Source organism: Peromyscus maniculatus, chromosome X, assembly GCF_049852395.1.
Source record: "Peromyscus maniculatus bairdii isolate BWxNUB_F1_BW_parent chromosome X, HU_Pman_BW_mat_3.1, whole genome shotgun sequence".
Classification (NCBI taxonomy): Eukaryota; Metazoa; Chordata; class Mammalia; order Rodentia; family Cricetidae; genus Peromyscus; species Peromyscus maniculatus.
This window is the reverse complement of record NC_134875.1, coordinates 55,243,257-55,259,097: the sequence shown is the minus strand read 5'-3', so window position 1 is coordinate 55,259,097 and position 15,841 is coordinate 55,243,257. Positions and strand designations below refer to the sequence as shown.

The 15,841-nt window shown below is 42.8% G+C and overlaps 1 protein-coding gene, 1 long non-coding RNA gene and 1 other non-coding gene across 12 annotated transcripts in view; 1 reads left to right on the top strand and 2 right to left on the bottom strand.

Annotated features, from left to right (window-relative positions):
• Positions 1-4,465, bottom strand: part of LOC121826045 (uncharacterized) — a 49,691-nt gene extending 45,226 nt beyond the window's left edge. For 9 of the 10 annotated variants that reach the window (XR_013048307.1, XR_013048312.1, XR_013048305.1 and 6 more), the window contains exons 1-4: positions 4,281-4,465; positions 721-807; positions 520-592; positions 305-438 (exon numbers count right to left, since the gene is read on the bottom strand). This is a non-coding gene — a long non-coding RNA (uncharacterized LOC121826045). Of the gene's footprint in view, positions 1-304; positions 439-519; positions 627-720; positions 808-4,280 lie in introns of all 10 variants that reach the window. The other variant, XR_013048306.1, reaches the window with a different exon arrangement.
• A 295-nt stretch (positions 4,466-4,760) lies between these two features.
• Positions 4,761-4,832, bottom strand: Trnaa-ugc (transfer RNA alanine (anticodon UGC)). Its single transcript has one exon. It is a non-coding gene; the product is annotated as a tRNA-Ala (tRNA).
• Positions 4,833-14,082: 9,250 nt separating this feature from the next.
• Positions 14,083-14,532, top strand: LOC102916595 (uncharacterized). The gene has a single exon (XM_042269821.2). The coding sequence runs from the start codon at positions 14,083-14,085 to the stop codon at positions 14,530-14,532; it is 450 nt and encodes a 149-aa protein (XP_042125755.2).
• The last annotated feature ends 1,309 nt before the right edge of the window (positions 14,533-15,841 follow it).

Below are 15,841 nucleotides of genomic sequence, written 5' to 3'. Positions count from 1 at the left end.
TTTGTCAGAGATGCAAGTGAGAGAGCTTTGTGATAGAGATCATTTTAAAGCACCTAAGGCTTCAGGCATGGCATAACAAAAGAGGAATTTCTTGAGAAGATGTAACTGGAACAAGCATCTAGACACTGTGTATGTCACAGAGTAGGGGGCATATTCAGATGGATTTAAAGGCAAGTTGGGTAGAGAAGTCAGAACTCCCTAAGTACACCTGCCTGCCTTCCACACCACACCAATATATCCAGCCTGCCCTCTATGCCTCTATATTAACAATAACATCAAAAAGAGTAGACATGCAGGCACTCACCATGTTTAAGTACAAATAATCAAAAACTACCATGCAGTTCTGGGACAGCTGATGTAATATAATTACTCCAGAGTGCCTTGGCCCTTGCATCCATCTGAGAAGACCAAGCATTTTTAAATGGGAATATATTTACCCTGAAGATGAAGACAGAATGGGATATTGTTAGCATACTGATGGAGAAGGATGGGGGAAGGGAAATAAGCTACCCATAATACCTCTTATTCTTTTCACCCTGTCTTTCAGGCACATGTCACAGCACACTGGATTCTTCTCTAGGACTTGCTCCTTCTGGAATGCAGAGAATAAACCCTTCCATTTTAGACTAGAGGTAGCATGGGGGAAAGAAAACATAAGAAATTGAGGAATCCAGAACGAGAAAGCAATAAAACCCAGGGGATGGAATGGCAGTGCCTTACCTGTGCAGACTCCATCAGTGGAAGGTATACAATGACGCTTTTCCTCTTCCCAGCTCATCACATCACCATGGACACACACAGTGATACCTGGGAATGTGTACACATGATGGAAATGAGAGCTTGTTCATTTGCCATACTTTGCCAAGTGCTCTCCCTTGTGTGTACTCATGAACTACTTTCATGCCAGAGTCATCACATTGACAGCGTGAAAGAGACACGGGAAATTTGCCTTACTAGACACACACAACACAAGTGTCTGCTTTCTGTCTCTTCAGGCCTCAAAATGATTCTTTGAGGTGGGCACCATTAATTCCTTTCTATACAAGGCCTCAGACAGTGCAATGTTTAGACTCAGGAAAGCTCCAGAGGCATCTTTAATGGACTCCTCTGGCCAATACTGGAACAAATTGAACATCAAAACACAGAATGCCAATATGAGAGAGTAATCATAATAGGTATTCTGAGACATACTGAGATAAATCCATGAACAAATAACTATGGAGAATAAGTAAGCAATATATTAAACATCAGATCATCATGAAGAGGCAGTAGTAGAATTATAACACATAAAACCTATCACAGTAATAATAGATTTAACTAACTTTTACGAATATATTATTAGTCTCTGCAATATCCCACAGGAATAATATAGGCACTGAGGTAATGATATTAGCTGAGGAATACAAGGGAAAATGCATACCACACTTGATACTCATATGCTCTTAATCTATGAATGGCATGAGCACATCATTTAAGGTTCAGTGATGAATATGCCTGGCATCTTCAGAGACAGATTTAAGAAATACACACACACACACACACACACACACACACACACACACACACACACACACACACAAATATCAACACAAAAACACAGCTCTTGCCTCAAAGGAAGAAGATAGAGTTTATTCTGGAATCAAATACGAGTAAGAAAATATAAGTGGGACAGATTGAGGTTAGAACAAATTTCCTGTAACAATGTGAAACAGTTTCGTAAAGTTTTTCTAGTAAGAGAATGAAGAAAACTATGAATCAAGGCACTCCTTAAGTGCATGGGTGGATATATTAAGTAGGCTATTATGGTAAAGCAGAGAAACCTCAGCTACAGGCATTAGCTGCCTTGTGATGACACTCAGTCCCTTCACTGGCAGAAAATTAAGGCTTTGTAAAAGTGATATTTTCTGATGTTTTTAAATGTCGAGTCCAACTTCTTCTGTTAGTGACAAGATGCTAGGTCAGTCCAACACAGAGGGCAAGGAAGGGCTCCTCATGGGCTAAAGAGAGCACAAAATTAAATGTAATTAGGCTCTGGGCCTACAACATCCCATGGTCTCTACATCACTGAAGTTCTATCAGTCAATCACCAGTCTTTGCAGACCAGATTCTGTCTGGGAATTCCTGTTCACACATTCACAACATCTCACTCTCACAATCCTAGCTCCCTGGTATTCATTAAGGTGTTTACTGAGAGGTCAAGAGGTAAAACCCCATCTTCAACAGATTCATCTCTAACCACACACGGGATGCTGAAAGCTACTAAATTATGCTCTTTCGGTGTGATTCCTGTGAGGATGGCCGATTCACACGTCTCTGGGACATTTCTCTCATTTCTTCCAATAGACTGCCAACAACCTCTAAATGCTGGTAAGGAAATGTGGACAAACTGCAATAATCATCATATAAAGGTTCCATCACAGCGTAATCAATGCTTTCAACCAAAGGGATCCTTCATAAGTATCATTGACATTTTGTTCCTATTGCATCACAGAGAATTTAATAATTACTTCAAAGAAAATACAAGAATTAGGAATTGTATTTTAAAAATAATACCAGGTGTAGTGAAATCAAAAAGTGCAGAAATTGTGTGAACAATCTGGGCACATAGATCTATAGTGCCTATAGACTGAAACATCTTAAAACATTGCTGAATTGGAGACAATCTGCATAAACGAAGGACATATCATATTCATTGGTCAGGCATTTCATGATCAGTAAGATGTCTAGTGATTCAAAGATGTCTACAGATTCAATGCAATCACAATAAAAATATACTAAGTTTTTGAAAACTTGGATAACTAATAATAATCTTTATAGATAAATATATATTTTGGGGAAAAACCTTAGACACAGAACAAAGTTAGAGAACAGCATTGAATGATAGGATATCTCCATATGAACCAGCATGCTATTGGAATCAACATTGGCAAGTAAAAGACCAAAATCTACAGTCCATGCTTACAGCCACACATTTCCAGACCATTGTCTACTGAGTGCCAACATTTTCCTATGCTGACATCAAGCCTGTGCAGAGTCTGGGCTGAAAAGAACTAACAATGTTGCTGCTGCAGCCTCTCAGGCACTGGGAATATTGGCATATGGACCATGCCTGGAATGATGGAGAACTGATGTTTGACAAACAAGCAAAGGCAATTTGGTGCAGAAAGGATGGTCTTTCAGCAAACAATGCAGAGGCAAGTGTATATCCATATCCACAAATATAAATATAAATCATGTCATGTGCAAACACCACTCAAAATAAATTAGAGAAGTAAATACATAAAAAATAAACCTATAAATAGCGAACAGAACACACAGAAGAAAATCCTTGTCTCTGGCACTAAGTGAAGATTTCACAGACAAGACACCAAACAAAAACCATAATTGAAGAACTGGAAAAGGTGGAATCCTTACAATATAAAATCTACTGTTCTTCCAGAGGATGGATGAGAATGGAGAAGATAATTCTATGGCTAGGAGAAAAGTTAGAAAAACATATAGTCAATAAAGAATTTCTATGAATCATACAGAAAAGCTCACAAAATCAGGCAGAAAATAGAAATTGAGAAATGGGAAAGCTTTCAGGTGTGTTGTTCAAGGGGACATTGATAGGACTGTCCTTTTTATAAGTGATTCATTAGAAATATTAATGCCATGTGCAGAGAGCATCATGGCAGGGATTCTGAGGAGACATCAGGGCCACCTGGAGGGTGGGTATCACAAAAATGGAAATTAAAATCCCAAACTGGTGCCAAGCACAGTGTGTTCCACACCTGGAGACCCTTCACGAGGCAGCTGAGGCAGGAGAATGACTGAGAGTTCTCAGCCAGGGTAGGACACAGTGAACTGCTGTCTCAAAAGCAAATAAAACCTCAAAGTATTAAAAACGAAAAAGAAAATCCTCTAACCAACTGCATATTGAAATAATCATCTGAGATATGCAGGGTAATCATTGACTTCCCTTTAGGCTTTACCACTTACTGTCCCACCGATCCTGAGTGAGCAATCTCACAGAGATTCCCTTCTCACAGAGCAGGAAACTGGGATCAGAGGGTGCTCACATTGTCTTATGTCCCTCCTGCTTCCTCCCTCAGAACACCTAGCCTGGACAATGGCTCCAGCACACCCCTGCACAGAATAGCACACTGAAGAGGCACAATAGTCTCAAGTCTCTCTCCTTCTGGAGACACACTCCTACAAATCCGAAGCGGGGGTGAACCTACTGGGGTCTGGGATCCCTGAATCTGCCTTTCCACACTCAGGAAGATTCCAGTGCTCACCTCCAGGAATCCTTAAGGTCAGCTCAGTCCAAACACCAAGAATGCTCATTTTCCAGGACACCGCCTGGATCGCCATTGAAAACAGTCTTCATAAGGAACCCAGGTTTCTATGACGACAGCATAGCTTCCCCTGTTCAGTAACTGGGAATGGTTTTGCCCAGCCCTCCCTTCCTTTCTCTCAAAGCAAGAACTCTTCATCCTTTTATTACCGGAGAAAGCATATCCATTAGAGAAACTGCCACCAGCAGGAAAGCAGAGCTTTGATTTTTTTGTTTTGTGAACAAAACATATCCCTGGAAGCATGACCACATTCTACTCACCAGACTATTTTGGTCTCCAAGGAAATGTGGTCACATTGTTGTCACGGTGAGAGATGAGCAATTCCATCCAATAATTAGCTATGCATTTATAGCCTCAGGAAAGAAGTTAAAGTCTGGGGTACCTTCGGCAGGAACATCCTGCAAAAGAAAAAGAGAACACTGGAGATGCCGGGGCTCGAACCCGGGGCCTCATACATGCAAAGCATGTGCTCTACCGCTGAGCTACATCCCCAGGCTGCATAGCTCCCTGATAAAAGCATATATGAGCTAGACAGAGTACACCGACATAGCGTTTCCAAGAGTCTGCATCTGGTCCTTTGAGTATATTTCATGACTTCCAGTTTAGTGTTCAGAGGATTTTTATGACATTTAGTGGATAAGAAAATAATCTATATTCAATTAAAATAAATGAAAACAATAACAACAATAATAATAATAAGCCTTATGTTTTTTAAAACAAGGCAGGATAACAATAAATAATACTTTGAATTATTCAGGACCATCTATTTTAATTCAACTTTATGCTGTAGTATTAGTTCACCTTGACATTGTCATGTGGAATTAATATATGTCTTGCTGACTAGCAATATGCTATTCTATCTGAGAGCATGGGTAGTTTCCTGAAACATTCCTTATTATACCTCTATTCTCTTTTAAAACATGCCTTAGCTGTCACAGCTTAAAAAGTATTCTTTTCTAATTTTAGACAGGCTGGTCATCTTGTTCCATAACTTTCCCACACACCATTTATCACTTAATTTATTCCAACTAAATTTGAGGGAACTATTTCTGTATAAAACCCTAATGTCCTGTTTCTTTCTGTACATTTATGTATCTCACTACATGCGCTGTTAGCTTCTGAAATGAGAGGTTTGTTACATTGTGTCCCCCTTTTTCTCGGGTCATCTGGTGTATGTCTCAACACACAAAATCATTAAATGTTTTATATATGTTCAAGTGACTGAAAATGTAACAAATACAACCAGAGAAGATGCCAGATTGTAGACGACCATGTCTACAATTAAGGACACTGCTCAACCTCAATAATTATTGGAATACTACAAATACTGCCATCAAAATAAGACTTTACTATATAACTGCTAGATAAAGACAAGGAGTATTAACAAACAAGTAAAGGTAGCATAGAATGAGACAAACCTAAATAAAATGAAGACAAAAGCAAAAAGAGGGGAGGAGGGAAGGAGGGAAAAGTCAGATGAGGGGCAGGGGAGAAACAAAAACATTTCACTGCTGATCGTGGTCTAGCTTTGGGGCATTGGTGGATAAGTACTCATCCTCAAGTGACCTACTAGTAACAAAATGAGAGTCAGTATATCTCTGTCAACCATGATTCCTTTGTGTTATACTTCAGTCTGGGAATCTTCCTTCCATGATTTTTATTCACAATAGGTTTTTCTCCATAATATATCCTGATTAGAGTTTCCCTCCCCTCTACTCCTCCCTGTTCCACTCCACCTACCCTCCAATCCGGATCCACTCTGGTTCTGTTTCTCATTCCAAAATAACAGGCTTCTAGGAGATAACAGCAAAACACAACTGAATAAATTAGAATAAGACAAAACACAACTATCAAGTACAAGTTGGACCCAGCAAACCAACAGGAGGAACAGAACAACAAGGAGACACAAGAATCAGAGACCACTGGTTCATTCACTCAGGAATTCTATAAAAATATGAATAAAAGTCCCCCCAAAATATGGAAAGGTAGAATATATATACAGAGGACATGGTGAATACCCATGGACCCAAAGTGCTTGCTACTTTACTCTCTGTGAGTGGATTTAGAAGGACTTGTACTCCAGATGGAATCAATCTACCTCAAATTCCAGATATACCACTCTTGGGCATATGCCCCAAGCAAGCTTCATCCTTCCTTCAGGACACTTGCTTGGAGCACAAAGCTAATTAGTCTTAATAATACAAAGCCAGAGTCAGACATCAGGGTGAAAGCTGAGAGATCAGAGAAGCAATGGAGCAGCCACGGTCACCTCTTACCTCTCTGACTGCTCAGACCTAAAGGGGCCAAGCTCCTGTCTCCTCTCTGCCTCATCACTTTCTCATCTGCCTAGTCATAGCATTTCCTGTCTCCTCTCTGTACAGACCTCCAGACCTCTGTGGTTAACTAGTGGCTAGTTCCACCCTCAGATCTTCAGGCAAGCTTATTTATTAGAACACAAACAAAATATCAAAACACTTGCTCAACCATGTTCATTGCTGCTCTCATCATAAGAGCCAAAAACTGGAAACAACCTAGATTTCCCTCAACAGAAAAGTGGATAAAGAAAGCCGGGTACATTCATACAATAGAACATTACTCAGGTATTAAAAAGATGACATCATGAAATTTGCAGCAGAATGGAGCCAGAAAAAAATCCCGAGTGAGGTAACCCAAACTCAGAAAGGTATATATATGATATACATTCGCTTGTACGGGATATTATTATTTAAATAAATGACAACAACACATCAGTTTGAATATTTGGTCTCCAGGTGATGCTACTGTATAGGAAGGATTAAGAGGTTTGCACATTTGGGGGAAGTGTGTCCCTGAGCATGGGTCTTGAGGTTTATAAAAACTTGTGCCATTCCCAGGGTTTCTCTGTTTCTGCCTTCTGTTTGTGGGTAAAATTGTGAATGGTTCTCAGGTGTTTCTACTGCCACGCCTTTACACAGACATCATGGGCTGTGACGCTCTGAACATGTAAGTTCAATTAAATATGATTTGTATAATTTGCTTTGTCTGTGGTGTTTTATATCATGGCAGTATAAGAGTAACTAAGACACCCAGGTCCTTTTTTCCAGAGAAATGATGCTGGCAACATGAGGGCGACTTGTCCACTAATGATCTCTAGGCTTAAGCCACTCCTCCTTGATCAGGAACACCCTGAGCAGGGGAAGAAACTGCTAGATGCAAGGGACCAGCCTGCCAAACCTTCACTTGAGTGAGATTAGAAAGGCCCAGCCTCACGGAGCTGGTAGGCCAGTTTCAAATACTGCTAATGCATTATCAAAATCAGGGTTGTTTTTAAGTCACTGTTGGTGATCTTTGAGTTCTGATGTAAAAACACTTGCTAATGTAAAGAAGGGCAGGGGAAGTAGAAAGAGGTCAGAGAGCTAGCAGGGTTGACACTGAAGAAGGAGAAGGGCTGTAAGGTGACAGGAAAGAGACAAGGAAAGTCCTGTCTGTGGAGGGTCCAGAAGCCTCTCTACATTTCAGTTTGTATTAAGGGTTAAGGAGCACTGAGTCCCGCACCTACAGAAGAGCTCTGTCAGTGGCTATTGTTAAGGATTGAGGAGCCCTGGGACTTGGACTGCCCTGAAGCTGTGGTGCAAGTTGGAGCTAGGAGCTCCAATCTGCACCCTGTGGGGCCACAGGATCTGTAAGACTGGCAGGGCTGGGGGGCCCTGTTTCTATACCAGCCCGCATACGGTCATGACTGGCAGTTGTCAAGTTCAATGTGACAAATCCAGGACTTGAAGATCTCCCCATGTACACACCTTGATTTTTGTGTGGGTGAATCAAATGATATCCAGCCAGCCTATTGGCAGCTCTGCCACTGTTTGAAAAAAACCTCCATAGATTGGGAAAATCGACCATGACAAAATCAGTGTGCAAACTCTGAACACAAACACAGCAGAGGATTTCCTTACATGTGATATAAGCTTAAGTATTAAATGGTTTACTGTAGCAGAAATCTTAAATGGTCTTATTAATAAAAACAAGCCTGAGGCCAGTTATTGGGGTGAATAATGAAAGATCCGAGAAGCAGAACAAGCCAGAGCTACCTCACCTCGCCAGTTCCTCAGCTGATTGTGTTTCCTCAGACTGGAAGCCTCTGAGTCTCAGCTGAACTGTGCTGCTCAAAGGCCTGAGGCTTAACCAGCCAAATGCTTCTAGTTTCTGGTCCTCACGCCTTATATACCTTTCTGCCTTCTACCACCACTCCCTGGGATTAAAGGCTCACTTTCTGGGAATAAAGGTGTGTGTCACCATGCCTGGCTGTTTCCAATGTGGCCTTGAACTCACAGAGATCCAGATGGATTTCTATCTCTGGAATGCTAGGATTAAAGGCGTGTGTTACCACTGCCTAACATCTATATTTAATATTGTGGCTGTTCTCCTCTCTGTCCTCAGATAAGTTTATTAGCATGCACAATATTTTGGGGAACACAATACCACCACATTTCCCCTTTTTTGTATAAAATTTAAAAAGCTTATAACTAATTCAAGAAAAATTATATCAAATAAGTATATACAATATACAGAGTCGGGATAATATTATCAATGTCCAGGCCATTAACATTTCACAGATTCAGACAAAGAACTCCATTAATATATAACAATGTCCATTCCAGTAATATTTGATAAACTCAGACAAAAAAATTTTCATTACTTATCCTATGTAAAACAAGTAGATCCTTTTTAACAGTAGATTTCTTAATCTCACTTTTTATCTTATCATATCCATATTCTCTCTTTTTTCTTTTCATAATAGATTCAATAATATACCTTTTGTCATTTTTATATCTTCCCCTTTTTCTTTTTAGAATAGATTCAGTGATCTACCCATTTATCTTATTATTTCTCTTTTTTCTCAGAGTATACTCAATGATCACCTCATATATATATTCTCTTTTTCCTTTTCCTTTTTCTTTTTTTTTTTAAACAAAACCTCTGAATCTAATCTCCTTGTTCAGCTTTTTTCCTGACCATTAACAATTAACAAGTTGTAACCAACCATCATAGACAATGACAATATCCATAACTCATTAAACAACCAAAAATCTCCCCGCCCACTTCTTGGGAATGTGGGTGTCGTTTTTTTCAAAATTATTTTCTGCTTTCTGGGGGTGAAGACATCTTGAGGGGATCCTGAAAAGAAAATGTTTGGGTTAATTGTCAAGTCTTGTATCATTTGTCCAGTCTCTGCATAATAGGAAAGTTCAGGGCTTGTCACAAGTTTTTGTTTGAGTAGTCTGTCAGGCTGGATCATCTCAGCTGGCCATCTCAAAATTGTCCTGAGTAGTTTGTAGGCAAAAGTCGATCTCTTGGTGGTATTAATCAACTTAATGGCTTTACCATAGTCCTTGTGGAATCATCATTGTGGGGGTCCCATCATCCTTTTGAAGATTTCAAAGTCACTGTTAGACGTGGTCATGGTTCCCTATAGACTTTTTTTTTTTTTTTTTGGTGCCTCCTCTGTGGTTTGGAGTAATCACAGTCTGATAAATGTCTGTCTCTCAGAACCATGAATGTTCTTCCCTAGAAGAGAAAATCTTCACAGCAATTTCTCCCCACCATTTGTCTTGCCAAACTTTTCCAAACTGACCTTTGCCAATGCTTTCTTCTAACACGATGGTCCTGGCAATTCTTCTCTGAACAAGCAGCAATAAGCCCTTCATCCCAGGTAGAAGCATCACCACAGTCACCAACATGATGAAAAGGAGCCGGCAACTTGGAGCAGCAGCTCATGCCTCCATAGTCCCACAGCTGCCACCTTTTGTGACTAAGCCCCAGCTGAAGTCTCCTAGGCCAGCCTCAAACTCGGGATCCTCCTGCCTTTGCCTCTGCCTCTTCAGTAAATCCTACCAGTGTGCCACCACAACTGGCTGAGGGTAGCTCCAGTCTGAGCAGGGGCCCAAAAGGCCACAGGCAAGCAGCTTTTTCATGAATTCGTACCACGAATGTTGGGCTCCAGATGTAGCAGGAATTTTAAATGGTCTTATTAATAAAAACACACCTGAAGCTAGTTATTGGGGTGAATGTTGGAAGATCAGAGAAGCAGAACAAGCCACAGCTACCTCAGTTTACAACTGCGTTTTTTGCAGTGTATGGTGCGCTGGCGAAGAGTGCTAAGGTGTGTCCTTTTGTGGAAATGGAAACAGAGAACTAAGCATACCCCAAGTTCATAAAAAGACTTAAGAATTAAGAAGAGATTATGAACCCGTGACTAATGTCACAGTAATTGCCCAGACTTCCCTAACTTTTTCAGGTCAGACTATGATTTTTTTAATATATATATATAAAATCAAATGTTCTTATGCTATGAGGAGAAAAACCCCAAACAAGCAAATAGTTTTTCTCATCCTTATTATATATTTTAGGAGATACTGAAGACTGGCAGTTCAAAGTCAGCAGGGTCTACAAAGTAATTTCTGGAACAGCCAAGACTATTCCTCAAAGAAACCCTGTCTAAAGAAATAAAAAACAAAAATAATTATAAAATCGACATGTTCAGTCCAGAAAAATCCGCAAATCTTCTTGAAGATCTTGGTCTCTTTAATAATGCAATTTAAGGAAAGACTCAATGGATATTTGATGACAATAAAAAGTTTAGATTTATTTATGTTGTTTTATGTGTGTGGGTATTTTGCCTGCATGCATACATGTACAGCCTTTGGGTGTCTGGCACTGAAATAGGTCTGAAGAGTGTGTTAGATCTCCAGGAACTGAAGTTAAGGATGATTATGATCTTCCATATGGGTTCTGAGAACTGACCAAGGATCTTCAAGAAGAACAAGGGCTCTTAACTACAGAGATATCTCTCTAGCCTCTGGAGAATAATGGCATTAGAATTTAAAAGAGAAACCCTAATGTCTTTAGAGCACTTGTTCCTGCAGAAGACCCAGGTTTGGTTCCCAGCATCCACCAGGAGGCTCCCAACCATGCACAACTCCAATTCCAGGGGATCTGATGCCAATTCTGACCTCTTTGCAAACCAGGCACCCAAGTGGTACACAGACATTTATGCAGTCAAAATACTCACACAGAATGAAATAAATAAACCTATGGAGGAAAACAGAGAAAGAAAAAAACTGAAAAGCTCCAGGACAGGTAATTGCAAATCTCCTCAGCTGCCCTGAGGAAAGAGATGAGCAGAAAAAGAGGAAAGCTGTCCCATCTGAATTAAGCCTCCATGGCTGACACACAGGGTTCATAAGAAGACACACGGTAGGGGGGGAGTTTTAGAGAAAGAGTGAAGCTCACAGTGTTAGGGAAGGAAAGAGGGTTAGTGAAAGCACACCTAGAAAAGAGAGGAAAGTGGGCAGATCCTAAGGCTGCAAGACTGCAGCTCTGTGGGAGCCTGCCAGAGGAGCAGACACCCCTTATGGAAGGGGAGTCACATTATCTCATGAAGGGATCAGTATGTCCCCTTTTGCTTTTTAGTATGGTTTTCAGGAAGGATCCTCATTTTTGAGAAGGGGTCCTTTGGCCTCCTGGTTGGCTGACCCACCTGGATTAACTCTTACCAGGGAGAGAGTGGCCTGTCTCCATTCAGAAGGCCATTTCTGTCTTTTGGAGGAGAGGCAACATAGTCTATTAATAAGGTTTCAAGACTACTGTAAAGGAACCTCCCCAAGGTAGGTGAAGGGAGAGAGAGGGGCATCCCACATAGCAACAGGGACTATTTGTTTACAACGTGTTAAAGCAATGGAGTCACACAACATCATTTGTTTGTCAGAGATGCAAGTGAGAGAGCTTTGTGATGGAGATCTTTTGAAAGCTCCTAAGACTTTAGGAATTTCTGGAGAAGATGGAGCAGGGGACCAGGCAGCTGGAGGCTGGGCATGGAACATCATAGATAGAGGCCATATTAGATCAATTTAATGGGAAGGTGGTGAGTCTTTCACTCTGGAAGATTGGTGCAGAGCTGTGCTTTGATTACTCAAGCTGTGTGCTAGAAGGATGGTTGATGACCATTGTTGTCATCCAGGGTCAGATCATTGCCCCTTGCATACTCCATTTCCCATTTAAAATAAATTAATCATTCTTTCACTTTGCTCAAATATAAGTACTTTTCCTTCTCCGTTAGAAAATGCGTGAAAGTCAGACAATAAAATTAGGAACTGTCAATTGGGGAGACAAATTTCTACTTTATTCTCAAAAGTGCAATATCCTACTGTCCACATTCAATTCACAGTTACAGGACTTGCCTTTGTGATTCTGATCTTGTAATAGAATTGAAAGCCACATTGTCAAGATTGTTCCTTCACAATGCCCAGTAAAAATGAAGAAAAAAACTGGTATTGAATAAAATTCTTTTTAAAAGCAACTTTCCAACCAGAGAAACAGACACACCCAAGAGGTGAGGGGTACCTGATTCAAGGAGGTGCTGTGTGACTGACTGACTCTTGCTAGTATGCAGGAGCAGGGAAGCCTGGGCTGGGATGCTGTCACGTGACTTGCCATCTGGAGTGCCCCGCCCTCGCTCCCCAGGGCTCTGTCCCAGAGCCACCTCTCAAGTCCCTGGGCTCCTGGTTACTGTTCTTGCTTCTCTCAGGTCAGTGTGAGGCTTTGCTCCTAGAGGCCAATGCTGCAGGGTGAGGCCAGCTGGGCGCTAGGAGGGAAAGATTGGAGGTGGAATTTGGGACAAGGGAGGAGGACTTGGGTGTAGAGGGAAGAGGCAATGGGAAATGGAGGCTACTGGGGAGTTTGCAGCCGCTGGGCAGAGGACAGAGGAGGCAGACACCCCCAAGTGTCCCCGCCTGCCTGCTACACCCCACCCAGTAACTTAGCTGCCTTCACTGCCCCTTCTCTGCCCCTCTTTGGAGTCTGAGTTCAGGACCGGGGCTGGGAGGAGCCCTCTAAGAGAGGGTGTGGAAAGAAAGAGGGGAAGGAAGGAAGGAAGGAAGGAAGGAAGGAAGGAAGGAAGGAAGGAAGGAAGGAAGGAAGGAAGGAAGGAAGGAAGGAAGGAAGGAAGGAAGGAAGGAAGGAAGGAAGGAAGGAAGGAAGGAAAGAGAGAGAGAGAGAAAGGTAGACAGAAAGAACCAAAAACAACCTTCTTCCATGCCTGACCCCAAAGCTATTCAGCGCCAAGGTGGGCTCTTGAGTTCCAGCCAGGACAGGGAGACACAGACCCCAAAGTAGTTAGAAGAACATCCTCCTTTTGAGCTCAAGGCTTGAATAGAAATGGCGCCTGGGGAGCAGGGAGGGATGGAGAAGGACAAGTCCTGAATCCAGGACAGTTTCCTGGTCACAGCTTTTCACGGAGGTCACAGACCCTGCCCCTGTGCCCTGTCAGCATATTTGAGCCTGCTGTTGCCTGCCTGCTGGGACCCCTGGAAAGCAGGGGCGATCTGTTCTGAATCCCTGCAGGTCAGCATACAGCAGCAGCCTGGGCAGGGAAACAGGCAGAATTGGGGCTCCACTGTGCACCCCCGCCCTATTCCACAGTGTTTGCTACAGTGAAGGGGCACAGGGAAGGTGGCAGCTCTTGCAGTGTGTCCCTCCCTCACCTGTGAGGGTGCAGGCAGAAGGCACACTTGGAGGGCAGACAGGCTTAGTTTAGAACCATTCTCAAGGGCAAGATGCAAAGACTAGATGCATGGGCCTTCTGTGCCCGCTCCTCAGTCTCGGTGTCCTCTCTATTTCCTCTTTCCCCACACCAGCCCCTCCTAAACCCCCAGGACAGGAAAATAAAAATCTGGACCTGGAAGAACTCTCGAGGGAGAAGGAACGAATGCCTTCCATGCAAGGACAGATGGAAAACGGCAAAGCGCCACAGGAGGAGGGACAGACAGAAGTAGCCTTTCCTCTGGGAGACAAAGAAATGTCAGAAAACCAGGCAAAGGCAGGAGATGAGGGGATGCTACCAAAGTGCCAAGAGCAGCCAGAGCCTGAGAGAAAAGCAAAACAGGAAGGAAGAGCAGAGAGCCAGGCAAAGCCAGAAAGTAAAGGGAGCTCTGCAGGAAAGCGCCCAGCTGAGGACCCCCTGCCCAGAAAAGCCAAAAGAAAAACCAACAAGGGGCTGGCCCATTGCCTCAAGGAGTATAAAGAGGCCATCCACGATATGCACTTGAGCAATGAGGACATGATTAGAGAATTTGACAACATGGCAAGGGTAAAGGAGGATGAGAGAAAGAACAAGCAGAAGATGGGGCTGATCTTTTGGATGCAAAGAAGTTTGTAGGACCCCTTCTCCCCAAGGGGCCCAAGGGAATTCAGGGGTGGCTGCAGGGCCCCTGGAAGGGACATTGAAGACATCCCTTATGTTTAGTTCCCAGGCAGCATCTGCTGGGCAGAGTGCTCTAACCTTATGCTGCTGCTTCGATTTAGGCTTTCTTCCTGGTAGCTGCAGCCTGTTTGACCCTTCTGCCTGCCATGTTCAGATTCCAGTGTAGCCGGTTTTCCCTCACTGCGTGGAAAAAGTAATACTCAGAGTGTGTTGTCAAATTCAAGTACATGAGCCTCAGAACCCTCTATGTGGCATCAGCCGACTTCTGTGAAACTGCAACAGATAGTAATGTACACCGAGAAAACAAGTCTGAAAATTACTTGTGTCGTTCTTCATGGTTTTGTCAATAGTTTACTGTCTCCTAAGATGGCTGCTCCTTCTGGGCATAAGATACAGGAGTTGGGAACTAGTCCTAAGCAGTCAGGAACACTGTGCATGTGGGGAGTGCAGTCATTGCGTTTTTTGTTTTCTGGATGTAAAATCTGGAGGCAATGTTGGTATTACTCCTGGAGCTCCATGGTGGAAGACTCAATCTCTCCTTTAGTGCTGCAAGGCAGAGCCTTGCCATCCGTGAAATGGGGATAAATCTTACCATGCAAGGGTGTGGAGAGGAGTGTAGGAAGCAGTGAGAATGTGAACTGCTGTGGTCTGCTCCTTGCCTCCTCCTCTGCACGAAGAACTCTGGAACTTGGTCAGACACTTGTGGCTGGGCCAAGAGAGGTCTCCACTTTGCCCAGGAATAAGTCCGGATAACTGCGAGTCCATGCCATGTCTCCCTGGTCCTATGCTTCTTGTCACAGTTCCTCCCTCCTCTGGGGACACTGTGGTGATCCTGAGGCTTTAGCCCAACCACAGCATAGAGACTCCCAATCTGACTCCAGTAGAATTATCTTCCCCTCATTGCTAGGACACAGTTTTCATTTGGGTCTTGATGGTCCATGAGATTCATGGGGACTCTATGGTTTTCGTCTATTTCCACACAGCCCCTCCAGGAGTCTTAGAGGAGGATGGTGCAGGAAACCACATGAATGCACAGGTGCTCTGCTGTTCTCCCCTCTGATCCGAGTGCTCACATGCTGATCAAGTGCTCACATGCTGATCCGAGTGCTCACATGCCTTTCTGCAGGGACTGCTTCCCCAGAAACTCATAACAAGGTCTCTGTTTCCATTCCACAGACCGGTCACCACCACCTCTATCTGTATAGTGCTGGTTTCTTTACTTGCACTTGTTCTAAAATAGGCTTTTTTTTTTTTGAGAGAGAGT